At 41.3% G+C, this 27,284-nt stretch overlaps 2 protein-coding genes across 10 annotated transcripts in view; both read right to left on the bottom strand.

The window, feature by feature from the left end:
- Nucleotides 1-23,297, bottom strand: part of LOC118709530 (lymphocyte antigen 75) — a 120,716-nt gene extending 97,419 nt beyond the window's left edge. For 4 of the 7 annotated variants that reach the window (XM_045575518.1, XM_036421683.2, XM_045575519.1 and 1 more), the window contains exons 1-4: nucleotides 23,122-23,297; nucleotides 14,692-15,063; nucleotides 9,338-9,508; nucleotides 5,962-6,126 (exon numbers count right to left, since the gene is read on the bottom strand). In XM_045575518.1, coding sequence (XP_045431474.1) covers nucleotides 5,962-6,126; nucleotides 9,338-9,508; nucleotides 14,692-15,063; nucleotides 23,122-23,215 — 802 coding nt within the window. In that variant the 5' untranslated portion in view covers nucleotides 23,216-23,297. Of the gene's footprint in view, nucleotides 1-5,961; nucleotides 6,127-9,337; nucleotides 9,509-14,691; nucleotides 15,064-20,629; nucleotides 20,702-23,121 lie in introns of all 7 variants that reach the window. The other 3 variants (XM_036421684.2, XM_036421681.2, XM_036421686.2) reach the window with 3 other exon arrangements.
- On the bottom strand, nucleotides 5,539-25,611 carry LOC118709533 (60S ribosomal protein L36a-like). 3 transcript variants are annotated; one of them, XM_045575522.1, is made up of 4 exons: nucleotides 25,258-25,611; nucleotides 18,079-18,089; nucleotides 9,264-9,268; nucleotides 5,539-5,549 (listed from the first exon to the last, which is right to left on the bottom strand). In XM_045575522.1, exon 1 carries the CDS (start codon nucleotides 25,579-25,581, stop codon nucleotides 25,261-25,263), a length of 321 nt encoding a protein of 106 aa, XP_045431478.1. In that variant the 5' UTR covers nucleotides 25,582-25,611; the 3' UTR covers nucleotides 5,539-5,549; nucleotides 9,264-9,268; nucleotides 18,079-18,089; nucleotides 25,258-25,260. The 3 variants fall into 3 exon arrangements, with proteins under 3 accessions (XP_045431478.1, XP_036277589.1, XP_036277590.1); XM_036421696.2 differs by lacking the exons at nucleotides 9,264-9,268; nucleotides 18,079-18,089 and adding exons at nucleotides 17,881-17,891; nucleotides 24,669-24,673 and having other exon boundaries at nucleotides 25,260-25,611; XM_036421697.2 differs by lacking the exons at nucleotides 5,539-5,549; nucleotides 9,264-9,268; nucleotides 18,079-18,089 and adding an exon at nucleotides 14,198-14,208 and having other exon boundaries at nucleotides 25,260-25,611.
- Between the last annotated feature and the right edge of the window lie 1,673 nt (nucleotides 25,612-27,284).

Below are 27,284 nucleotides of genomic sequence, written 5' to 3'. Positions count from 1 at the left end.
GAAAAAAAGAAAGAAAGAAAAATATGTTTATATTAATGGTAGAAGTTTAAATAAGCTAATAGACTTTTGGAGAAGAATTAGAAACATGATGAAAATACAAGATGGGAGAAAAAGCTGGTGTGGCCACATAGAACCTTGGGGAAGGAATGAACCTTGAACAAGCTGCATGGCTGACAGTGCAGATACAGATACATTTGTAAGTATTAGGGTGAGAAATAAGGGTTTGCCTCACCTTTCTCAAGGAAATAGCTGGTAAAGAATACTCTGCTAAGGAAGGAGAAGGTGGGTATTTGAGAGAATTTTGGATTCACCCTTTTCTTTCACTTGTTAGCACAAGCAAGGGCTGCCAATGCTTGTATACAAAGACCTTGAGGATTTAATATAATATAAATTTCTTCCTGTTAGTAAAAGCAATGAATTTTCTACCGTTCCTAAAGAAGTCCTGAAAACTATGACATATTTATGGTACTCTAGACATGACTATACCCCGACATGCAGAATTCCTTTCATTCATTTTTAACTGGGGATACCATGGAGGGTCAATCCTTCCCATCGTCCCAAGTTCAATGCCCTTCCTCCCATGAAGTCTTTTCAGATAACCCCCCTGCAGGAAGTCTAAATAGTCCTATCACTGCTTCAAAATTATTTTGTTGCTTATCTGCACATGGCAAGTACACATTTATGACAGACCAAATCCTTTCCAAAGTGGTTGTATTAGTTTACACTTTCACTACCACTTGGTGTTAACACACTTATTAATTGGTTGATCTGATGAATGTGAAATGGTATGTTATTGTTGATTTACATTTCCCTGATAGTTAATGTGGTTTTGCATCTTGTGTTTATTGAGCATTTAGGTTTTCACCTTATAATTTGCTAGTTCATATACTTTGCTTCTTTTCTATTGAGTTGTTGATCTTTTGCATATTGATCTGCTATATTTTTTATATATTCTGGACACTAATCTTTTACTAGTCTTTACCTTTTTAAGTTGTCAGGCTCCGACTCTGCTTCATTGCACTTTTCTATTTGTGATCTGTATTAAAGACTTACTCTTCCCTGGAATCATAGCATTTAAAAATTGTGACTGATAGAAAATGCTAAGACCCATATGATTTCACTCATGTGAAGGGATATAAAACTGAAAGTCATGAACACAAACAGCATTGTGATGGTTGCCAGAGGGAAGGGGGTGGGGGAAGAAGAGCGTCTTAATATAAGGTGACAGGAGATTTGATTTTGAATGGTGGAAACAGTGCAATATACAGATCTTGTAACATAGAAATCCACACCCGAAACCTATTATGTTCATGCTGAACAACGTCACCCCAATCAATTTAATAAACAAACAAATAAACAAACAAAAATCACCCCCCCCCCCCCAAAAAAAAAAAGAGAGTTAGCCAACAGGAATTTTCTTTATGTGTCTTATGCCAGCTGGATGTGAATGGGAAATAGATAAATCATAAAGGGCACAAACTTCTTATGTGGCCTGGACAATATGGAGCTGGAGTTTTTTTCTACATAGTCCAAGCAAGAAGTTGATCAATTTGAGACACTACTTACCCCTCACCTTTGCCATAAAGAAATAGACCATTGTTAGCGTAAATCTTCATACCTAATCAATAGGCAAGCCCACTGAGGAAGGTATTTCTTGACTGTCCCTGAGACCCCTGTTCAGAGCTGGGGTCCTTACAATAAAAGACTGCAGGGCCTGCTAAGGGGCATTCATTTGGGATGAGCCAGAGGAGAGTCTCTTTAATGCATCATGAAAGCCACAGCAGCCGGGGCCCTGACTTAGTAGTGTCCTAATCTTGGGGCAACTTCAAGGTGGCTCAAAGTGAAGAGCCCCTCAAGGCAGAGGCAAATTAGGAAAAATGAAAACGTGCTGTTCCTGCTCCAGGGACTGTTGGGCCCTCTTTTGTCGCTTTGGGGTGTATCTGTAGTTAGAAGTCCTCTGGGAAGGCCGGATCATGGAAATCTGTCTCTCTCAAACAAAATCTAGATAATATAAGGAAACCATGTCCCTTCCCTCTAGCCCCTGTATCAGTAAAACATAACGAAAACAAAACTAATTAGGTGAAGGGCAAGGCAGAGAGGAAGAAGAAAGCTTTTTTCAGACTTTATTAGACTTAACCTTCAAGGGGCCTGCTTCTGCTTTTTTTCTGGCTGATTCCCTGGTTCCCCCCAATTAGTAGCTAACAAACCAGAGGTTTTTTTTTTGTTTTTTTTTTGTTTTTTTTTTAAATTACATTCTCCAATATGCTCTACATAAATACAACTCTTATTTCACAACAATAGAAAAAAACTTTGATCACAAAAATCTGTCTTATTCACTTTGGTTGGCCTCACTGCTCCAAGCCCAATAGTTACATGGTAGTTTTTCAGTGAAGGGCCACTTAACAAAAACTTTAAGATATTTTCAAGTCTTAAATACTCTGAGTTTCAGATGTTTGCTATTACAAACACCTCTGCAAGGAACATCCTTGTATGTGTCCCACTGAGCATGTATGAGTTTCTCTAGAGTAGAAATTGCTAACATATGTTGTGCACATCTCTTCACCTCTAATTAAATTGCTATATGGGACTCAATAAGATAACGTCTAAAAAGCATTTAAACATCTCTCTAAAAAATCATCAACATATATTATGATTTTTTTTCATTAATTAAAGAAATCATCAGGGACTCAATAACTTGATTTTCGAAAATAATGAAAAAACTTTGTTTACAAACTTCTAGTAAAAGAGTAAAGATGGGCAACAATCTTACATAATTTTGCTGAGTTTATAAAAGAAGTCTTAAATAAGTAAACTACTGAGTACTCTTATAAAATTTTATTGAGTACATAAAAGAAGTCTTAAATAAGTAAAAAGGCATACCATTTTCATGGATGAGAAGACTTAAGAATGTAGTGACAGAAATGCCTTTTTAATTAATCTATAATTCATGCAATTCAAAGTCTCAATAAGGTTTTTTTCTTTATTGAGAATAACAAGCTGATCCTTAGATTCATATGAAAGAATAAATGGTTTAAAAAAATAGCCAAAAATAATGAATAAGGGAGAATTTGCTCATCCAGAAAATAAGATTTACTTTGTGAGGCAGGACTAACTAAAACAGTGTGGAATAGATAGAAAGAACAATAAATAGACCAAAAGAATAGAATGGAGAGGCTAGAAATAACATATATATCCTAAGGTTTATATTTATTAGAGATGGCATAACAAATTAGAGGGGAAAATGTAAAATAAATAGTGCTTGGTAAACTTTACTATCTATCTGGAGAAAGATAAATAAGATTTCCAGCTTTACAAACTACATTACACATGGATTAAGGATATAAATGTGAAAAGCAAAATAATAAACCTTTAAAGAAGACACAAGAGGATATTGCTACCATTTTAGGGCTAAGGAAGGATTTGCTAGATAATATAAATATGCATAAAACATTAAGGAAAAGATTGGTAAGTGTAACCAAATAAACACTAGCGTATTTTTTATTATGAGGCAACCAAAATAAAGTGAAAAGGTAAAGACTAGTAAAAGATTAGTGTCCAGAATATATAAAAAATATAGCAGATCAATATGCAAAAGATCAACAACTCAATAGAAAAGAAGCAAAGTATATAAACTGGCAAATTATAAGGTGAAAACCTAAATGCTCAATAAACACAAGATGCAAAACCACATTAACTATCAGGGAAATGTAAATCAACAATAATATACCATTTCACATTCATCAGATCAACCAATTAATAAGTGTGTTAACACCAAGTGGTAGTGAAAGTGTAAACTAATACAACCCCTTTGGAAAGGATTTGGAAATTTAATTAGAGGTGAAGAGATGTGCACAACATATGTTAGCAATTTCTACTCTAGAGAAACTCATACATACTCAATGGGACACATACAAGGATGTTCCTTGCAGAGGTGTTTGTAATAGCAAAAGCTGAAAACAACCTGTTTCTCAGTAGAGAATAGATGAATTGTGGTTTATTCGTACAATGTAACACTATACAGTGGCAGGTGAAAATGAATAAACTTACATATGGTAAATAAGATAGTGTTTGCATTATTGTGAAACAGAACAATGGTATAATGAAAACATATATAGGATTTATAAATATGTATAAGAGCACTCAAGGAATGGTTATTTTGAAAGGTGAGCATGGGACTTGAATTCTGCTAACATTTTATGCTTTAAAGGGAAGGAAGGAAGGAGAGAGGGATAAAGAGAAAGAGAGAAAGGGGATCAATCCATGTAAAACAGTATGACTAAATGTCAGTGAATATTTATTTAGTTAGGGTGGTGGCTGCATAGGTCTCTATGTGATTATTTTCTACTAGAGGCCCGGTACATGAAATTTGTGCACTGGAGGTGGGGGAGGGTGTACCTCAGCCCAGCCTGCACCCTCTCCAATCTGGGACCCTTCCAGGGATGTCCGACTGCTGGTTTAGGCCTGATCCCAATTGGGCCTAAACTGGCAGTTGGACATCTCTCTTACAATCTGGGACTGCTGGCTCCCAACCACTCTCCTGCCTGCATGCCTGATTGCCCCTAACCACTTCTGCCAAGCAGCCTGATTACCCCTAACCGTTCACCTACCAGCCTGATCGACGCCTAATTGCTCCCCTGCTGGCTGGATCACCCACGAGTTCCCTCCCCTGCCAGCCCAGTTGCCCCTAACTTCCCTCCCCTGCAGGTCTGGTTGCCTCTAAATACCCTCCCCTGCTGGTCTGGTCACCCCCAACTGCCATCCCCTGCTGGCCTGGTTGTCCCTAACTGCCCTCCCCTGTTGGCCATCTTGTGGTGGCCATCTTGTGACCACATGGGGATGGCCATCTTGTGCAAGGGCATTGCCAGTAACCGAAACCAAATATTATCACTGGTAATAAAATGTAAAGGGAGCTTGATGGCTCTGAATGATCGGAGCTATTAACTCATTGACTCTAGGTTGAGTCACTAGTAGTCAAATGTAAAAAGAACTGGCTAAACGGAACCAAACATTGTTTCCTGGTAGTAAAATGTAAAAAGAGCTGGCCAATCTCTATGGCTCTGAATGGTTAGAACTATTAACTCATTATCTAGTTGAGATTGTGGTAGTTGAGGCAACTTTAATTTGTTGATCATATGTAAATTCTTATTGATTTTCTGTTGTTGGAATTTCCCGCCTAAGAGATGTCTTTGTCTCAGAATCTCAATAAAAGGAATGGTAAAAGACCAGAGCAATGGAGTAGTTCTCCCCGAGAGGTGGACTCCCGCCTGGTCCCCCATTTCCCCAAATTAACCATTTTCTAGCTTCTTCATTTTAGTATGTGGCCTTTCCCAGAAACCGGACTCTGAGTGGGCCCTGAACCTCGTGAGCCATGTTAAGGCATGATGGTTAATTTACATGTTACCTCTTTATTACATAGGATCCTGTCTACATGATGTTTTAAAAATGTTTTCACAATTAAAAATTTTTAAATCATCACTACCCCACAAACAAAACAAAACAAAATCCCATCCACTCCATTTGTCTATATCACTAAATCCACTTTAAGATTTCTTAAAACTCTCCTTGCCTCTGAGGACTGTGCTTGTTTAACTCACATGGGAAACCATCTAGTATGACTCAGCCATCTTCTTTACCTTCCTTGAGTTTTCCAGTTTTCAATGTTCAGAAAGTTTAATGTTTACCTTTTAAAAAATCCTTTCACTTAGGTTTAGGGTAGCAGTTTAATCCTGCAACCTCAACCCATTTTCTGAACATTAACCTCTTTTTGCTCTCCATCGCAATGGATGGAATAGGATTATAGTCAGTACATTTTTGCTTGTGAGTTTCAGTGTTGAAGTTTAAATCCCAAGTGAAGATAGAAAAACATAAACATAAAACAACATACCTGAATGTGAAAAGAGGAACACAGACAACCTCTTTATATTTCGGCAATTTGCTCTATTGTGTATAAGTTAAACGTACCTTTAAGATAAGTTAATTCAGCTTCACTGTTGATGCTCAGTAAATCAGCTCCTTGATTCTGACATGAAACATAAGCTTCTTTCCAAGAAAGAGCTGCCTGAGTATTAAATTGATAGCAACTTCCCATCTGCTCATTCTTTTCCCAATTACCTTCACAGCCATTTTCTGTTGATAAAAAGATTCATTAGTGATCATAAAGTAAGGGTGTAATGTTTACTTATTACTTAGAATGCTTATAAGTACTGCGATTCAATTTGCATAGTCTATGGATATGTTTAAATTGAGGATTATTGCTTGACTAGACCAGTTTGATCTTTTGGTTACACAAAGGATTTGAAGTCACAGGACACCCAATGACTCAGGCTGATTAAAGCTTCCACTATCCTACTGACCACTCTCCCTTTATCCCTTATCAAGTACAATGCCATATTTTAGCCCTTACCTGCCTTCTATGGGTAGGAAACTTCAACTGTGCTCAGACTTTTAAGCCTCCAAGTTAATGGAAAACAAGCTCACATGAAAATGGTGGCAGACTGCAGAGAAACTATTGCATGAGTATGTCTGTGTGCAGACATACTCCTTAAATACTCAAGAGAACCCAGGGGACTACATTATTAGGAAACTCAGTCCAAGTTTCTCCTTAATAGTTTAATAGATAACTCAATATACAATATATACTAATCAATAATACATAATTATCATTATATATGTATATGTACATGTATGTGTGCATATGTATACACACATATATGTTCATAGTATAATGTACCTATTCTTTTCTTTAACAAATATATATATATATATATATATATATTTATTTGTATAAATAATAAATCTTTATTGTTCAGATTATTATAGGTGTTCCTCTTTTCACCACCCCCCCATAGCTCCCCTCCACCTGATTCCCCACCCCAGCCCACCCCATGCCCTTACCCCCTGCCACTATCTTCATCCATAGGTGTAAGATTTTTGTCCAGTTTCTTCCTGCACCCTTCTGACCTCCTCCCCTCTGAGAACTGTCAGTCCACTCCCTTTCTATGTCCCTGATTCCATTATATTCACCAGTCCATTCTGGACATGACAAATAGGTCTTGATAGAACTGGTTCAAAAATATGCTCAGAGACTCCCATGTGCTCTCTAGAAGAGGGAACATGGAGTGTGTCCTAGGCTTCCCTTGGGGCGTTTCCAAAGGGCCTCCATAACCAGTCAAAGGCCACATGGCCTTTCAAGCTGGAAGGGCCCTTAGATACCATCTTGGCTAATGTCCTCCTTCCACAGGCGGTTACAAAGGCCTAGAGGTGTTTGTGTAGAGCTAATCTGAGCTCTGGCCTCTCCATCTGGGCTCTTGATCTTCTGACTGGCTAACACTGCTCCTTCCACTGCTTTATAATGACCCAAATAGTAACAGAGGATGCTGTGTCATGTGGTGAACACAAAACAGGTGGATTTTTAAGTATACTGCCTAAAGGTTCCTTATTATCACCAGGCCCTATGCTTATAAATCCAGGAGCTCCCACTGCAATAGCAGTGTGTTTATTACTATAAAATAAAACCTCATGGTTTAGCAGTCATTGGTTTGAAAAACTAAGTCTTGCTTCCATAAAAATAACTCTGGGATGCCTATGAATACATTAAAAATCCACTCTCCCCCTGCCCCACAGAGGAGGCTAAAGGCATTGAGACACATGCCAGTCAAGGCTGCAAGTCAGAGTGGGATAAATATGTTGGGAATAAGGATCAGGAATCCTGGGATTTCCATTAGGCTCTACGCCAATGGGGTTTGACTGTGACAGTCTGGGTGTTTGTTGCCCCTCACCTGAGAAGTGAGGGTTTGCACTGGATAACCTCCACATTCCCATTCATATCTAAAATCTCATATCCAGACTACTGTTATATTTACATGAAATTCGTGCATGGTTGACCGAACTCTGCTTATCAATTAAAGATGAAGCAAATATCGGCTTTTTTATCTTGCAGTAGGTTCCAGGTGTTTAAAAGCCTGTGCCTCTACCAAGAAAAGTGATTATCATAGTGTGGTCCCAGACCAGCATCATGAGCATTATCTGGGAACTCATTAAACTGCAAATGACTGGGCCCCACTCTAAATGTACAGAATTATAATTCCCAGAAATCTGTGTTCTAATAAACTCTCAAGTGCTTCTGTTGCATCCTGAAGTCTGAAAACCACTGGTCCAGCATAAACCTCAATTGCCTGGAACTCTGCATTTTGAAGCTCAGCTTCCTCGAGGAGGTATGAGCATGACTAGATCAGCAGGATGGCTGCTGAGTAAGGCAGGATAGGACAGCTGTTCAGGACAAGGTCTGAGGGCTGGATTTCCTGGCTTTAAATTTTAGCTCTGAAATTGATTAGCTGTGTGACTTCAGGCAAGTGACTTAATCCCCCTGTGCCTCATTCACTTTGCTCATCTGTAAAATAAGGTTGTGTGAGGATTGCAGGAATTAATAGAGGCTGAGTGCTTAGAATACTAACTGACACTTGGCAGGGTACTATCAGTATTATTACTTGGGGTTGGAGACATTTGCTTTATCTTTACTACAGATTCCTCTAACCTAGTGCCCATTAAAAAAGATTCTTGAAAACATTTCTTGAGTACCTACCACACTTCAAGTACTGTGATCCTCTGTAAATCTCAACTGATTGGCAAGAAAATCTGTCCATTATTATATACCAGATAATAATCCAACTGCTTCTTTGGTCTCTTTCACTCTAAGGAACAGTCAATACTTTAGCACATCCTGAATTGTTTGCTTCATGTAAGACGCAATTAGAAAACATGCTCTTATCAATATATCGGATGGCAGAGGGAACAATTCACCAATTTTGAGATGATCAGGAATAATGTTTCTTTTGCCCCCCACTCTTTGCTTCGGACGATAAACATATTTAAGTGTCCACCATCCTAAAAGTGCTTTTACAACTTATCTGCCCTTCAGACCACCACCTTGCCTCTCTTTTTCTTTTCCATAAAACTTAAGAGGCTTAATCACCTTCTGTTCATGGTGCAGTCTATGGTAACCTAGCTTCCCTGACCACTAGTCTTTCAGATTGCTCTGTCAAAGGTCAGCGTTGCCTATGCTTTTTCTACTTCCTCTCCGAGAGGTATTGGTGCAAAATACCCTCTCATTCTGTGTCTTCTGTGACACCATCCTGTCTTTGTTCTCTTTTTGGCCTACTTTCAAAAGCAGGTTCATAGCTACACATTAGTTCTCCCTTTCCTCAAATATATATACTCCTTATTTAGGATTATATTTGTTATAATCATTTCTGAATACCTTGGACTCTTCCTTCCCCTTTTGCCTCTGGGAAATGTTATCTTTTTCTTTCCATATGTGAAGTGTACTAGCCATACATACCTGGGTTTAAGCAGATGCCCCACTCTTGATCATATTCATAGTTCAAGGTGGTTGCACACCATGGCCCACTGTGCTCTTCATCAAGGATGCACTCGTGATGCCAGGTCTCAGCCACTAAGAATGGAAATTCACAAGGTCTCCCATAGGAGTTTCCATCTATGGTATATGTCTCTGTGGGGAGGGGTGGGGGGGAGAGATAGAGGACAGGAGAGTTAATCACTGGATAAATTAATCACTGGATAATCAGCTTCAGTTAACTAATTTCTAAAACTGCTCTGGAAGAAAGGTGGTTGTTTTCACTTATGAGCATACAGTATCTGGGCAGGCTGTGTGGTATAAAAATTCACAAATGCTGATTGCTCAGGTCTGGACTTGAACGCTAGCTTCGCCACTGACCAACGCTGTGCCCGTGGACAAGCTCTCCAACCTCTTCGAGCCTCAGTTTCTGCATTTGCAAATTAGGAATAAGAGTACCAGGCTCATATGTTTGTTCATGAGGATTCAATGAGGTAATCCATGTAAAACTTCATTTAGTGTGATATGATAAAGAGCTAAAACACTGTGGCTTGATCAAGTGAGGATCACTTGGCTACTGTGGTTGGCAGAGTATTTCACCAGAAGGGGTGCCCACCTGAGATTAAATGCATATCTATATTCTTTTCTTTAGTAGGAGTGGGGCCAGTCAAATACTTGGAATCACTGAAGGTGGGTGTGGACTTTGGAACTCACTGTGGAGTTAGAGACATGGACAAATAGTCCCATTCTTCACAGACTGGTAGTAGAATCGAGGCTTTAGGTTTTGAGGAAGTGGGAAGAAGAGTTGCTAGATCTTTGAGTGAATTTTTGGAAAGGGGGAGTACATGGTAATTCAGGTTATGAAAGAAGAACCAGCTTCAACTGGGCAGTCATAGGACCAGCTGGTGACCAACAAGGCAGTAGAATCGCTTTTTTCATTTTAATAACTTTTCCTGGTACACTCATGGAGAGGAACTGAAAAGTTATTTTAACCTCAAATATGCCTGGAGATACTAGAGGAAGTGCTCAATACTTATGTTAATAACAGATCTCTTTGAAATTTTTTTTTTTTTTAACAGAACAACTAACCCTATAACTATTTTGGTCACCTTTTTCCACATCTGTAATTTTTTTAAAAAACTATGATTATTACCAGATTAAAGAATGGCTATTAGATAAAGCATAGGCATCAGATCTTATCACCTTTTACCCAGTTAGTAGGGTCCCTTAGAATGACTCTTCTATTTGCATAAAAGTGTACTTAACATAGCATTTGGTTCCACGTCTTTATTATTCTCAAATGTTCATTTAACTGAAGTGTGATGTGGCAGGATAGTAAGAAGCTAGGAAAATCCCATGGAAACTGAGCCTCAAGACAAAGGACTCATAGCTGGCTCTTTTGTCAGAGCACGCCCACACTTAGTATTTCTGCAGTTTTTCTCCTGACCTCTAAGGGTCTCACCAGACTTGCATTCATGGGCTTACCTCATGAACCTGTTTCCAAGGCCCCCTTTTCTCTGACATTCTTTCTCCTGTTGCTTCTTCTACCTTCAGCCCTTCCTTTGTTTCACAGACATGGTCTCAAAATCAACTGGACTTGCAGTGTGAAATCTTTCCCCACAATGGCAGGCCCAAGGCAGACAGACCCACCCTGGACCCAGACCCCATATGATAACAGTGAGACTTAACTTAATATTAAACAGCAATACAGCAAAAGGTAAGAATAATTTAGATGTCTTTCTTTTCAAAAAATCTTTTGGTTTTGTTTTCCTCTGACATATAAATGTATCTGAACAGGGTATTTCTGTTAAAGAGTAATTTGTCCTTATATTTTATAAGGATCCTGCGTATAAGCTTAGTTTCGTTTTTAACCATACTCAAACTCCCAAGACCTCATGACCAATTTCTCTTCCCATATTCAACACTTAATAGGAGAGTCCCTGAGCACAATGACTATTACTTATAGAAACATCAGTGTGTTTTTTTCTAAATTGTGTTTCTCATACAAAGTGCTTTCACATACATTTCTTTCACGTCCTCATTACCATTAGTCTCTGAGGTCAGTAGGGCAAGCATTACAAGTGAGCATCAATTGGCTTCTGTGGTTGGCAGAGTATTTCACCTGCCTGAGATTAAACGTATACTCTATCTCCTTTTCTTTAGTAAAAGCGGGGCCAGTAAAATACCTTGGAATCACTGAAGGTGGGTGTGGACTTTGGAACTCACTGTGGAGTTAGAGACATGGACAAATAGCCCCGTGAAATCCCTGTTTTGCCGAGTAGTTAAGTGAGTCAGCCACTCTTAGTAGTAAGTGTCAGAAACTGACTCTTTGATTAAAGTCCTTAACATCTAAGGACAACTTATGACAGAATGGCTGTCTTCTCAGGTTTCAAGTTATGCTTCATAGCGGGAAGCTGGGCTTCCTTTAAAAAGCTCTCCTATTCACAATATATTCTGCAGAATGATAGGCATGTAACGACCTCTCCAACGGCAGCTGCTAAATTATGCTCACTATTCACTGAGTTTTATTCTCACACATTTCTTTGCTGCTGCTAGATCTCTTTAAATGCCATAGGCTTCTCTAGAAAAGCAGGCTTTCCTAAGAAGATCCATCTCTGAATGGGGATAGCAGCCTTTAAAAGGATGAGGCACGTACATGGAAAAGTAATATAAAATTTTTGGTAATATTAGACAAAGTATCTTCAATGGTTAAAAAAAGTTGGCAAGCTTCTAAGAGCTGTTCAAAATTTAGAGTGCTTTATAACCCTGACTCCAATCAAAGTCCATTTCCTCTGCATAATTCACCAAATGTTAAAATATGAAGAGTGGTAGCAAGGCCAAGATATCATAATGATATAAATGCCTATCTGGACCGTAGTCAAAGCAGTTTATTCATAAAATGTACGCAGGTGGTTTTCTCTGATGAACATGACACACACTGGATAGGGGTTGGCTAGAGAGGCAACCCGGGCCACAATGACAAATAAATGTTCTTATGTTAGAAGTAAAATAATTGATATAGCAAAAATCAAGGGAGAAATAAAGTAGCTTTGGGGAACCCAATCCTGGCATGGAGCTGCAGCTTTGCTGTAACAAGTGTGGTAAGTTTGGACTTCGCTTTGTAGCAACTCTGGTATCTTATCTTTCTTTCCTCTATATAGTTAGATAAGAAGCAGGGCAGGGACCAGTATGGGGAGTCTGAGAGACAGCAGTCCTAGAAAAAGTCCCTAACTTAAGACAGCAGTCTCTAAGAACAAGGACTACATAAATTTGACAAAATTGCCAGGACTTAATATTTGATTACATTAGAATGAACAGTGGGAGAGGAAATCAGGCCAACTCCAAGGTGACTTACAGATTTCCGACATACTTGACTTGGTAGGAACCAGTCATCAGGAGAGGAATGGAAAAGAGGAGGCAGATTTAGTCTTGATCTTTGTGCAAATTAAATCCTGAGGTTTAAGTTGACAAGTCAGAACTACATATGCCTTCTATTCGAAACTTATAAATTTCTTATTTCAAAATTTGCTGGTCCTATCACTATATGGGTCAAGAAACCCTTTACGCCCATTTGACTCTCTCTGGGGTGGTGCCTAGATGAGTTCTTAGTCTTTTGGGGGCCATCGACCACTTTGACAGTGGGTCCCTTTCTCGGAAGAATATTATAAACGCATAAAATAAAACACATCGGATTACAAAGAAAACCTGTTATATTGACATGGAGGCATTTTGGGCACTGAAGGAACTTAAAATTACAACTATGTCCCTCAAAAGAATTAGAGGCAAGAGACAGAAAGAGTCCTGTCAACAAAATCATACTTTCTGATCCTTAAACAAAGACAATGAAACAAGTAAAATCCAGTTCAAAAGGTATTTTGTTTCGTTCCATGTTTTCTCTTAGTTGCCAAGTTGGAGAAGGCTTGACAGCACAAAATTTAAACTTGCCATTAAGAAAGCGATTGCTTTTTAAGGCCAGGAGGAAACTGGCTTCAGAAACAGACCTGTTCAAATAGGCAAGGGTTGAGGATCAAAGAAAAGGAAAACCCCACCCCGTAGCAGCAGAACCTGGCATCTCAGAGGCAGCTGCATCTGCACTAGAACATAGAAGGGGGTTCCCTCAGGACAAAACTTGCGCAGATAAGGGAAAACATGGGAGGCCAGATTATACTTAAATGAACTTTAAGAGAAGAGAGGGGAAAATCCTCGTAAAGTTGCGTAAATTTACAAAGAAGAGCAAAGGTGAGATCATAGGTAAGACTTAAAAAGATAATTAAATATACACTGAGTGGCCAGATTATTATTATCTCTGAACGCATAATAACCTGGCCACTCAGTGTACTTATGTATAAGGGAAAGCTTGCAAATCTTGATATGTCAAGGGACAAGGAGATAGTGGCTCCCAGCCTCTGGCTAGTAAGTCCTCTGCTTCTTTCTAACTACCCACAATGCAGTTGTTATTCATGGAAAAACCTTATTTTAAAATGCCAACTCTGTGGTCAGTCTACACTGAGTGGCCAGATTATTATGTGTTCAGAGATCATAATAATCTGGCCACTCAGTGTATATGTATATATCTCAACTTCTGATGTAATTTAGAGCAACATGATGAAAAAAGACTTGCTTGGAGGATAGCTATTTACATTTAGAGATTTAAAAAACAAATCTGCCTATTCTTTTTAAACTTCAAAATCCCTTTTGATCAAGTCTCTAGACTCAGAACAAAGTTCACAATCAACTTCCCAAATGGCAATAATCATGTACTCATTTTTGGGAGCAATTGAGAAATAGTTAACTATCACAGTGTGTAATAGGCACACCAAAAATTAAAAATAAGTACATAAACCCACACGAGGCTCCTAAGTTTTTCCATTACATCAAAATCTGCAGATAAGAAAAAAAAATTTCAGTTTTTTCTTTCTCTTTTTCCTTTTATAATTTAGAATAGGTCCAACTTTACTACATCATTTATTTGACTTTTGTACTGCACGAAGGTTTTCCTGTTACCCTAACTTTTCCTTTGCTCTGGAGTTCAGGACTTAATCATGAAAAGTATGTCAATACATACTCAGGCATCAGGGGGATTTTCAATTCCAGGGTGGCACAGAATTGCTGTGTGACCTGTGACAAGGCAAGTACCTCCCTCTCCCAGCCTTGCCTGTAACAGAGGGCAAACAGCACCGAACCCACAGGGATAGTTTAGAGTTACTGCCCAGTGCCTGGAGCTGAAGACTAGCTCACTGCCCATACCCCTGTACAACTTTGTGGTTGGCTGTGCATGTTTAACAGCACATTTACCAAACACAACAGCAAATGAGTCCAAGCCCCTCCCCAATACTCACCATGGTAAGGCTGGGCACAGAGGTTTTCCCCCGAGCCTCCTTTCTTCCAGCGGTCAGATGAATTTGTGCTTGCTATGGCGAGTCCACCCTTCAGAGCCAACTTGGACTGGGCAGCTCCATAGAGAGAGTGGTGCTCGCACTTCCACCATAGCATGGCTCTGGAGTCGCAGTTGAACATCCTCAAGGAGTCCGTGGGCTTGGTCAGATCAATGCCAAGGCACTTCTGGGATTGCAAGTGAAAGAGCCGGTGCTGGGACACCCACTTCCACAACATGTCCTCTGCTTGGTCACACTCCTTGGCTATTATCCAGTCATTCAGGGGCTTGATACACTGGCCCGTGTTTTCGTTGACGATGGTGAATGGATCATTCCCTGAGTCAAGACAGACAAAGGAGATGTTTCAGGATTCTGAATTATGTGGCCCATGTGCCTTGGCCCCTGCTGGCTGGTGAGAGTGTGAGCACCCTGGGACCGTTCCTACCCTCCACACTGTATAAACTGTAAGGTACTACAAGGTCAGAGGACAGTGGTGGCCAGTAAGGCAGAATGGTGTGTGGAACGAGCCTGGGCTCTAGGGCCCCTCGGCCTGAATTCAGTCTGTCTCTGCTACTTGCTAGTCATGTGATCAAGCTAAGTTATTTGACTGCTATACCTCAGTTTCTTCTGTTGTAAAAACAGTACTTCATACAGTAGATGTGAGGATGAAATGAGCTTATACACACAAAGCACTTAGAATAGTATGTCTATTGTTATTATTCCAGGAAATACTTATCTTCCTTTGTTTAACAAGATAAGGAAACTCCTTAGTTTCCATTTCCTTAAGACAGGTGGTTTACTGTCAATGAAAAATTCTGGACAACTCTGTCTTGCTTTCACTTTACTACGGCAGGTGAAATATTACATGCCATTGATGAGTCTCAGAGGTAAATTACTACATGTCATTGATGTGTCTCAGAGGAGAAGAAGGGCAGATTCTGAGGGTCCAGAGGAGATGGAGCTCTGGTTCTGATGGAAGAGGGGAACCTTGGCCAACTCCATCACAGCACCTCCAGGAAGGTGAAGGGAAACCCTGGGGAGGGACTGAGGGTAGGAGGCTTACAGTGTAGGTCACCGTGGGATCCCAAATCTGAGCCTCAGCAATCATCTGAGCCACAGGATTTAAGACCCGGTAGGATGGGACAATGGAAAATTCAGAACTAACCAGTGTTGAGCTGAAGGTGAAAGAGAGGAACCTCCTTGAACGCTCCCAGCAGTTTTGCATGAGCTGGGGAAGTCGGCAGTAACAAAGAAACCGAAATGCTGTTAACCTGGGGAAATGGGACCTCTGAATAAAATGTAATTTGCTATTATGAAAATTTAAAAAATGCTTGTTTCTTTGCACGCCTAAGTTTGTGGAGCAAGATTCACATTTGTTACAACAATCTACAACTGAACAATTTGATCAGTGCTTTTTACAAAGAAACGTTTTTTTTAAAGTTATAGCACATCACTTCATGTTGATGAGAGTAAAGCTGAAATAGTTCTGAAAAATTTAAATAATCATGATCAATGAACCAAAATATTCAGCAGAAGGACCTCTAAAATTTTAGTTCCCAAAAGGCACTTTCATTTTGATGCCAGTTTCATAATCACTTATTTGACTAATATTAAACAACTTGTCTAATAATAATTCACCAACTTTCAGAGTGACACATTTTCATTCAAAGGACTTGAGGGGGGATCTAACTATGTAAATAATAAACTATAGAATTAAGTCCAGTTCCAGTTTGAACTTTGGACAGAGCTTTTTGTTTAAATAGCAGTAGCAGCTACAAAAGAAATGATAGGAACAACAAAATCATTTAAAACTTTGTTATTTCTGCTTTGAAATCTGTATTTTAAAATATAGCATAGGGTTGAAGCTAAGTACGATTGCCCTCACTCTTTCTCCCTTGACATCACTCTTGTCATTCTCTACTTTGTGGACACAGTTTGGGAAGATAGTAAAAAAAAAAAAAAAGAAAACATACTATCTTAGAAGATTATCACTCGCACTTTCTTTAAAGCCCTCCTCCCACATTTCCAATAGCCACTCAACCCTAGGATGCAGCTCTTTATTAAACTACTAGAGGCCTAGTGCACAAAATTCATGCATGGGAGAGTGTCTCAACCCAGCCTGCACACTCTCCAATCGGGGACCCCTGTGGGAGTGGATCTAAACCAGCAGTTGGACATCCCTCTCACAATCTGGGACCACTGGCTCCTAACTGCTCACCTGCCTGCCTGCCTGATTGCCCCCTAACCACTCCCCTGCCAGCCTGATTGATGCCTATCTGCTCCCCTACTGACCTGATTGCCCCCAACCACCGTCCCCTGCTGGCCTGATTGCCCACAACTGCCCACCCCTTCCTTGACCTGCCTCTTTCGCTGTACTGGCCTCCTCTGTGCCTCACAGAGTCATGGGACCCCAAGGCCTCACCACATGGAGCGGCCACTAGGCCCCATCTCTGCTGTGTGCACGGCCATCTTGTGGCAGCCATCTTGTGACAACATCACACAAGGGCATGACGCCAGGGCATGATGCCACCTAGGCTTTTATTATACAGGATTCTCTCTCACCTCTCTAAAATAAATCTGGTGTTCCAAGGTATCAGGAGTTACTGCAGAAAAAAGAAGTCTGCTCCTACAAAACACAGGTGGCCGCCACCTTTTGCTGTGGCCTCACTGCTTTCTTTCCTGGGCACTCAGCTCTGTGCCCCTCAACCCCCATCAGGCGAACAGGACATGGAACAGCTTTGTCTATCTTGGTGGCTTGGAGTTCTAGATTTTTCAGGTTGCCTCTGCCAAATCCAAAGGATTAGCTGTGGCTTTCAGTGCAGTGGCAGTGGAATAAGGAGTTAGGAATCCTAGATTAAAGACCTATCTCTGCTACCAGTTAGCCAGGAGACCTCAGGAAGTCACTTAATCTCCCCAGGGTCATCATATCTCCAAATGTAAGATGAAAGTAGTAGAGCATAAGGTATCAAATCCACTTCTAATTCTAACATCATATGCTTCCAGAGGATAACAGTTTTCCTAGCCTTGCATGAAGAACAATATGCAATGAACTTTGCTAAGTTCATTGCATATTGTTCTTCAAAAAAAAATTTTTTTTATTGATAAAGTTGGAGGGATCACAGTACCAGATATCAAGCTATATTACAAAGCCACTGTTCTCAAAACTTCCTGGTACTGACACAAGAACAGACATATAGATCAAAATGGAACTGAACAGAGAACCCAGAAATCGACCCAAGCCATTTTGTTCAATAACAATGGAATCAAGTCAGTCTCTTTAATAAATGATGTTGGGAAAATTGGTCAGATACATGAAAAAAAATTAAACTAGACCATTAATTTTCACCATACACAAAAATAAACTCACAATAAATAAAGGACTTAAACATAAAATGGGAAACCATAAAAATCTTAGAAGAACCCACAGGCAACAAAATAGCAGATACATGCTATAGCAATATCTTTACTGATACAGCTACTTGGGCAATGGAAACTAAGGAGAAAAATAAATAAATGGGATTACAACAAAATAAAAAGCTCCTGCACAGCAAAAGAAACCATCAACAAAACAACAAGAAGCCCACTCACTGCATGGGAGAACATATTTGCCAATGTTATATCTGATGAGGCTTTAATCTCCAACATTTGCAGGGAACTCCTACAACTTAACAAAAGAAAGATAAACAATCCAATCAAAAATGGGCAAAGGACCTAAATAGATACTTTTCGAAAGAGGACATAGAGAAGGCCAAGACACATATGAAAAAAATGCTCAAAGTCACTAATCATCTGAGAGATGCAGATCAAAACAACAATGAGACCATCTCACACCTGTCAGAATTGCTATTATCAACAAATCAACAAAGGGCAAATACTGATGAGGACATGGAGAAAAGGAACCCTTGTGCACTACTGGTGGGAATGCAGACTGTTGCAGCCACTGTGGAAAACAGTATGGAGTTTCTTTAAAAGGTTAAAAATGGAACTGCCATTTGACCCAGTAATCCCACTTCTAGGAATATATCCCAAGAAATCAGAAACACCAATCAGAAAGGATATATGCACCCTCTTTATTCATAGCAGCACAATTTACAATAGCTAAGATTTGGAAACAGCCTAAGTGCCCATCAGCAGATGAAAGGATTAAAAAACTGTGATACATCTACACAATGGAATACTACTCTGCTATAAAAAAAGAAGGAACTTTTACCATTTGCATTAGCATGGATGGACCTGGAGAGCATTATGCTAAGCAAAATAAGGCAGTCGGAGAAAGATAAATATTATAGGATCTCACTCATTTGTGGAATATAATGAACAACATAAGTTGATGAACAAAAATAGATTCAAAAGACAGAGAAACACCAAACGGAACATCAAACTTCAGAGGGAAGGCAGGGGAGGTTGAAGGTGGGGTGAGGTAAGAGATCAACCAAAGGACTTGTCTGCATGCATACTAGTATCAGCATAACCAATGGATAGACACTGGGGTGGTGGGGCTTATTCTGTGGGTGGGGGTGACCAGGATGGGGAAAAAAGGAGACATATGTAATACTTTAAACAATAAAAATAATTTTTATTGAAGTTATTAGGGTGACACAGGTTAATAAAATTATGTATGTTTCAAATATATAATTATATAATACATCATTTATATATTGTATTGTGTTTATCATTCAAAGTTGAGTCTCCTTCCATCACTTTTTTTATCTACTCATCTATTTTTGAGCACTTAGGCTGCTTCCAAATCTTGGCTATTGCAAATAATACTGCCACGAACATAGGAGTACACACTGCATATTGGTCTTGAACCAATGTCCACAACTTTATTATGTCATACTAATGTCACTTAGGTGACAGTGATGCTTTACAAATGCTCTTCAGAAAAGAAGAAATATGTACCCTTTTCCATTTATTTCTGGGATTCTGGGAGGCTTGATACAGTAAGTAGCATGGAACAGCTATGCTAAAGAGGAGTTGCCAAGCTTCTTACCTAATTGCAACACCTAAGTTTCTAGCTACTTGCTCATTCTAAACTTGTCTCTTACCCTAGTATAAACATCAATGTTGAGTACATATATTTTTTTGAATTAGTGTTTTGGGTTTCTTTGGGTTAATTCCCAGAAGTGTAATCACTTGGTCATAGGCAGTTCCATCTTTTTATTTTTTATTTTTTTTTAGGCAACTCCATATTTCTTTCTACAGTGGCTGTACCAATCTGCATTCCTACAAACAGTGCACAAGGGTTCCCCTTTCTCTGTACATGTTCATTGCAGTATTATTTACAATAGCCAAGATTTGGAAGCAGCCCAAGTATCCATCAGTAGATGAGTGGATAAAAAAACTTTGGTAAATTTACACAATAGAATACTAAGAAGGAATAATATTTTAATCTTTGCGACAGTATGGATGGATCAGGAGAACGTTATGCTAAGTGAAAAAGCTAGTCACAGAACAATTACCATATAATTTTACTCGTATGTGAAATTTAATGAACAAACTGAACTACCAAGCAAAACAGACTCATAGATAGATAGCAGGCAAACAACTCTGATTGGGAGGGAGTATTGGGGAAAGGGGTGTGCAGGGTTTGAGCAAAAAAAAGATTAAAAAATGAGAGAACTCATGAACAATGTGGTGATTGTGGGGGGATGGGATGAGGTTGGGGTGGATGGAGGAGAAGAGGGCATAGAGGAGGAAAGTGAGGATGGAAAAAATAAGTAAAATAAAATAAACATCAATGTTTCACATCTATACTGGTCACTTAGCATAGACATTAATTATTGATATGATTTAAGGAAACTTGTTATTTGCCTTCATGCATAATGTATACACATTCATTCACAATATATAAGCTAGGGAGAGTCTTGTCGCCTTATGATATGGCCCCATCCTCCCTTACCCTTAACAGGAGCTGTTCAATCTGCCTCAGCTTGTGACTCTACTGGGATCGTAGGTTGAAGAGTGAGAAGGACTGAGAAAGTGTGAAAATAATTTCTTATTTAGCAAGTTTGTTAAATAAAGGTGAACAAAATATTTCAGAAATGCATTACACTTTGAAAAGATATAGAGCAATTTACAAAAACGACCCTTTATTTATTTATTTATTTATTTATTTTTATTTAATTTATTTATTTTTTATAAAACGATCCTTTATTAATAGCTTTATATTGCATCTTGTTCACTTAACAACTTGATGCTGGTCCGAAATGAAATTTTAATGTTTCTCTCCAAACATAATATTGGGACACGTCTAAATGGCAGAGGTTGATAAAAAGAAGCCTCATTACCCTCCTAGTAGCACTTTCTGTATGCTTCATTTTATATAAACATTCTAGTGGTGTTTGAGAGGAAAGGGATATGTAGCATTATCATAAACTGAAAATGAATGTTTAATATTTTCACATTTATCAACGGAAAACTATTCTTATTGTCTGGCCATTAACTCATTCCTATAGTCTAAACCAAAGAGCTTTGCCCATTCCAAAGAGAAGCTGGACGTCAACATTGTATAACTACAGTCAAATGGAGAGAGGGAGCTGCTTGGGAAGGCCAGAGGGTAAAGGCTGCAGCTTTTTTAATTCTAGGGAAATTCCCACAGCCCGCGTGGTTGGGCATTTTTTTTGAGTCACAGAATCATGTGTGCAGTGTTCAGGTGCAGCAGGAGGCAAGGAGAGGTCTGCGTTTGCCGGTTCAAAACAGGTTCTGAATATGATGGCAGTTTACCAGAAGTCAGAAAGTCACGGAGCACAGATTGAATGTTGTGTGCTGATGAGAGAGAGCCTCAGCAGTTCCTGAAGGATTAGTTTACTTCAGGCTGTTAGCTCTCCAATGAGGCAAAAAAGGTAAACGAACCCATTGGCACCTCCCCAAGAACGCTGAGGTACTCCTCCAGCATCTGAGCAACCGAGACCACCTGCACACATCTAGCCAACATGTGATGGGATGTATGCGGTCAGCAGCATTGTGAAGCTGACGCACTGCCAGGCAAGCTACGGAAATGGCTGGGGTTTCCAGCGTTGAATAGGACCACGAGTCTTGTCTGAGGGTGTGAGAAAGCCAACCCCAGCAGCTGTTGCTAACGGGGAGGAAGGATCCAAGAAAACAAATGGGGACCTAGTGCAGGGTGGTTGCACTTAACCCTTTGCTCTTTGCTTGGGGTTGATGAGAAAGGCCAGGGATTGTCGAGTTTGCCAGATTCAGTCAGAGAGACAAAATAGATCCGGCTACAGCAGATGTAGATAGAAACCAAGAGTTTAGTGACTCAAAGGTGAGTGTGTTACACTGTAAGTTAGTTGCTGCAGTAAAAAATGTTCTCCCTGGATTGCGGGGCAGGCTTGATGAGAATTCTCACAGCAGTAAAGGACTTTTGGTAGCTTCCAACACAGAGAGGGTCAAAGAAGAATGGAGAAGTGGGAAGCAGAAAAGGGTCCTGGTGGTGGGCAGGGTGATGTCACTGACACTTTGAGAAACCTCTTCCCAACAGTCTTCTGAAAAAAAAAGTCCAACTTGGATGGAAACTTAGTTCAGCTGCAAATAAAACTAGATCCACACGCACTGTGAAGTTTTCAAAAAATTCCCTTGACCATCTTTTACTTCCTCTTACAAGCAAAGATAAGCGGTGAGTGAGGACTCACAAAGTCTTTGGCACAGCTTTGCCAAGGCAAAAAGAGAAAGTGAAAGCAAGCTCCAGTCGCTGCCAAGGGGGATGGGTGAGGCTAACACCATCAGGCGACCTGACCTCCAGCGGGAGGCTCATGGTGAGCCTTTGGGAGTGACACACCCAGGAGGAGAAAGGGCTGCTGCTCCAGGCACTGAGGGGAGGACATCATAGCAGTCCTCCCCTGATCATTTCCAGAGACATGGCTTAACCTGACTTCCTTCCACGTGCATCCCTGGGCACGGTGATGAAGTCGGGAAATCATTACTCATCCTTGGCGCTGTGGGTGGAGAGTGCCCCTGGGCTCTCTAAGTGGCAAAAGTGATCAAGGGGATGGGGCGGGAGGAGTATTGAGTGAGAAGCCCTATACTCCAGGGAAGCAAGTTGGAGGAGAGAGGATGAGGGAGGCGGGGGAGAGAAGACCCAGAAAAGCCTCCGCGCCTCCCCTAGGCTGGGCTCCCAGCCCTCGGCTCCTCCGGAAAGGCCCGGCCTTCCCACGCCCCACGCCGCCATCCTCCAGTCCCCGCCACCTCGACCGAGCGCAGAGGAGCACCTACTCCCCAGACCTCTCCTTCAGCTCCCCTGTCCGGCCCCAGACCCTGTGAGCAAAGCAGAGATGACGGGATCCTGGAGCTCAGCCTTAAGCGGAACCGAGGGAGGCCAGCTGCCCTGGCAGCGTCGAGGCCCCCCCGCCAGCTGGCTGGCTGGCTGGCGGACGCACCCACCCCGGTTACCTGCGCGGCCCAAGGGCTCCGCCAGCTCGAAGCACCAAAGGAGCAGCACGAGGAGCTGCGCCGCGCGGCGAGGGGGCGCCCAGAGCGTCCTCATCCTGAGCCGGCCCCACCGGGTGCTCGGGCGCAGGTGGCACCCAGCCTTTCTGGTGCGCCCAACCTGCCCACCAGCGCCCTCGTCCTCAGGCTCCCGGGGCGCTCTGGCCATGCCCCCTGCCCTCTCAGCCAATCAGATCACCCTGAGTTGGGTTCCCCGGGCGGGGCTGGGCGGGGCTGGGCGGGGCGAGGACCTCGGAGGCGCTGTGCGCACCTGTGGCGGGCGGGCCCGCGGGGAGGCGGGACGTTCTCGCGCGCCGACTGGCTGAGCCGTGCAGACGGCCGGGTTGGGGGGGTCCTGGCCCCAGATCAGTCAGGTCCCAGAGACGCGGCTGGCTGGGACTTGGCCCTGCCCCAGGGGCTGGGTTCGATCAGCTCAGGACTTGTCTTCTGCCCCACGCTCCTGTCACAGGCGGTTTCTTCGCGTCACGGCTCGGTTAGAAGAGCAACTGCATCCTCTCGTCCTCCCGAGGAGGAAATGTACATCCGCTGTGGTGCAGCTGCGGTCAAGCCGGAGGGTTCAGTCGTCCTTGGCAACGTCTTGCGCATTTGGGTAGAGCAAACAGAGGTGAGGCAACGCAAGCTGCCGCAGTTGACCAGAAGTTGCAAGAACTTATTCCAGTGACCCTACCATACTTCCAAGATGATTGAGGCTTTGTGACCATCTGATATTTGCAAGTAAGATTTAATGATGATAATAATAACCAATAATAATAATCCACTGGGAGCGTGAAAGTCTGCGCCCCAAACTGGCCATGGTGATGGTAGGATTCATTCTCTCCCCGTGGGAACTGCTATCATTATAAACAGGGTGACCAAAGGTGCCTGGAAATGAAGGTCCTGTATTTTTAAACCCGTGTTTACTGAGCACCTGGTGTGTGCTTAAGGTGGCTTCCGTCCCTGCCCTTCCAAAAGGTGAGCAGCTAGACTGTCTTCCCGATTCCAACTGCAAGGCTTTGCTGATGGCACCAACCCTCCCTTGGCTCTGCTCTTCCTCCAGACTTCCCCTTTTCAGTTTGGCAGAAACGTTGAGCCCTTGCCATCGCGGGGATAAGATAAAAGGACATCCCTGCCTCTCAAACTTGCTGAGTACAGACAGAACGTCAGACTCGCCGTTCGCCGTTTCGTGGTTATGTCACCATCTCCCATTCATTTATTTTTTTTTTAAAGTCTCGTCATTTCGATGTATGTACATATGTGCTTTATGTTTTATTATTATTATTTATTTACCACAAGTAAAAGTCAGGAATTGTTATCTTTCTTTTAAATTTGTCTTACTGTTTCACTTCATTACTGCTGTGTATGTGCTCCATGTGAGCGAGGTAGCTTACAGAGAAAAATCGCCTTTTCGTAGCGGTAAGAGCAGATCTCTGATGCAATGGGAGGACCTACTGTACTGGAATAATGAGGCGCACACACAGTAACACAGGGCAGAATGAATAGGGAGACTGGACAAGGCCTTGAAGCATGGGTAATGGGTAGGAGTTTGGCCAGGCACAGCAGGTGGAAAAATGTAACGCAGCGTCAGAAGACAGTTGAGTCCATTGCGGCTGCTCTGCCCAAAGCATGTGTGCTTGTGTAATTGAAAGCCGCTGTGGTGGGGATCTCGGCAGAAAGGCAGAAAGGCGAGTTGTGGCTATTTTTTGAAGTGCCTTGAATATGAAGTAAAGACTTTGACTTGATTCTTCAGGGAATGGGCAGTGGAAAGCAAGTTCTGAGTAAGAGACTCTGCTGCTGCCCGGATCCCTCCGCATCTATTGCCGCTTGCCTTTCTGATCCTGCCCAGGTTGGAGCTCATTGAGGGCATCAGTCTCATATTCTGTATGATCATGTCCTGAACACTGAGTACTAGGCCTGCCTCAGAGTAAGCTCTCAATAAATACTACTGAATCAATGAATTCTTAGAGCTCCGGCCTTAGCCTAAGGCCACACGAGCTTCCCTTTTTTCTTTCTTTCTTTCTTTCTTTCTTTCTTTCTTTCTTTCTTTCTTTCTTTCTTTAATATATCATGATTTTATTGTCATATAATAAAACAAAATATGACACTCTAGAACTGGATCACTCGACCCTTTCTCTTCTTATCTCCTCCCAGTTCAAAATGCTTGCATCTCTTAATAGCCAGCATTCTCTTAGATCTGCAGTTAGGCTCAACGCATTCAAGCCTCAGCACAATCTTCTTTGTAGTTTTAGCCTTTTTTCGGAAAATAGGCTTAGTCTGCCCACCATAGCCACTTTGCTTCCTGTCATAATGCCGCTTTCCCTGCGCATACAGAGAATCCTTGCCCTTCTTGTACTGTGTCACTCTGTGGGGTTGATGCTTGCTACACTTCTTACAGAAAGTTCGGCGGGTTTTAGGAACATTCACCATGTTTGCGAGCGCTATCAGCAGTGAAAGGAAGGCGATCCCGCTTTCATTATATTGCAATAGTTTCTCACTAAGCACAGTTGTTACCTTCTCAGGCAAATGAACCCTTCTACACACTGGTACGTGGCACCTTCATTTTACTCGGATCCTTGGTGGAGTAACTCAGTAGACAGAGGTGGTGGGGAGGAGATTCCAAGCCGAGGCAGTGCTGTGAGCAAAATGACTGATCTCTGCCACTCACTGGATGCCTGGCCACTGTGCTAAGCATTTCCCATGTGCTCTGCTATCTAACAATCATCCTATGAAGATACCACTATTATCCTCATTTTACAAAGGCAGATAAGGCAGACAAGAAAGATGACGTGGCTAAGGTCAATAACCACAAGTGAAGATAACAAGATGGAAATCTGACTTAGGAAATTTGCATGAATGTGTGTTAGTATTATTTTATTCTCAGTTACATTTAGGGAGAGGGAAAATGAGTTTTTAGGACATTTAAAGTCATGTTTTTATTTTTTATTTTTTATTTTTTTAAAAATATATTTTATTGATTTTGTACAGAGAGGAAGGGAGAGAGAGAGAGAGTTAGAAACATCGATGAGAGTCATCGATCAGCTGCCTCTTGCACACCCCCTACTGGGGATATGCCCGCAACCAAGGTACATGCCCTTGACCGGAATCGAACCCGGGACCTTTCAGTCCGCAGGCCGACGCTCTATCCATTGAGCCAAACCAGTTTCGGCTAAAGTCATGTTTTTAATTATAAAATATATCAGATTTAAACCAGAGTAGCTATGTTTGTTGGCCTCTTCCAGATCATATATGTACCTTACTTACTCCCATACAGAAGGAGCCACTCCTCTAAATTGTTTATCATTCTTTTTTCCAGTTTTCCAATATCTGATACATCCCTTACACATTATCTACAACGTTGCATATTTTTTATTTTTACGTAAACAGGATCATTTCAAGTTGTGTTTTGATTTGTTTTTGTTGTGTTTTTTTTTGCCACTTACCTTTTTTGCAGCAAATCATGCACATGACATTTATTTGTGTTGGTGTGTGTTCCTATAGTTCATTCATTTTTACCCGATGTTCCATTATAAGATAAAGCACACTTTATCCATTCTCGTGTTGGTGGACACTTGGTAGGCTCCAGTTGGGTAGTGTGCTGTCCTTAACAATGCCTCTGTGACCATTTTTGTTCATGTTTCCTGGTGCACATTGCTAGATGTTCCTGAGGGTATATTCTTAGAAATGGAATTCCTTGAGCATAAGGAATGTTTAGCATCAACATTATTAGACAATTTAGCATCAACATTATTAGACAATGCCAATGTGTGCTCCAATTTGCACTCCCAGTGGTGTAGACAGTCATTCACATTGCTGAGCATTTTTTTTCTGCTTCTTTTTTTTAAATATATATTTTATTGATTTTCCACAGAGAGGAAGGAAGAGGGATAGAGAGCTAGAAACATCGATGAGAGAGAAAAATCGACCAGCTGCCTCTTGCACACCCTCCACTAGGGATGTGCCCACAACCAATGTACATGCCCTTGACCGAAATCGAACCCAGGACCCTTCAGTCCCCAAGCCGACGCTCTATCCACTGAGCCAAACTGGTCTTGGCATTGCTGAGTATTTTCATTATCTTGGCATTTTAAAACTTTCGTGTGGGGTAAATGGTATCTCATTTTGGTTTGAAA

This window comes from Pipistrellus kuhlii, unplaced genomic scaffold (genome assembly GCF_014108245.1).
Source record: "Pipistrellus kuhlii isolate mPipKuh1 unplaced genomic scaffold, mPipKuh1.p scaffold_m20_p_7, whole genome shotgun sequence".
Lineage (NCBI taxonomy): Eukaryota > Metazoa > Chordata > Mammalia > Chiroptera > Vespertilionidae > Pipistrellus > Pipistrellus kuhlii.
The sequence above is the reverse complement of the archived record's forward strand: the minus strand, read 5'-3'. Positions and strand labels throughout refer to the sequence as shown.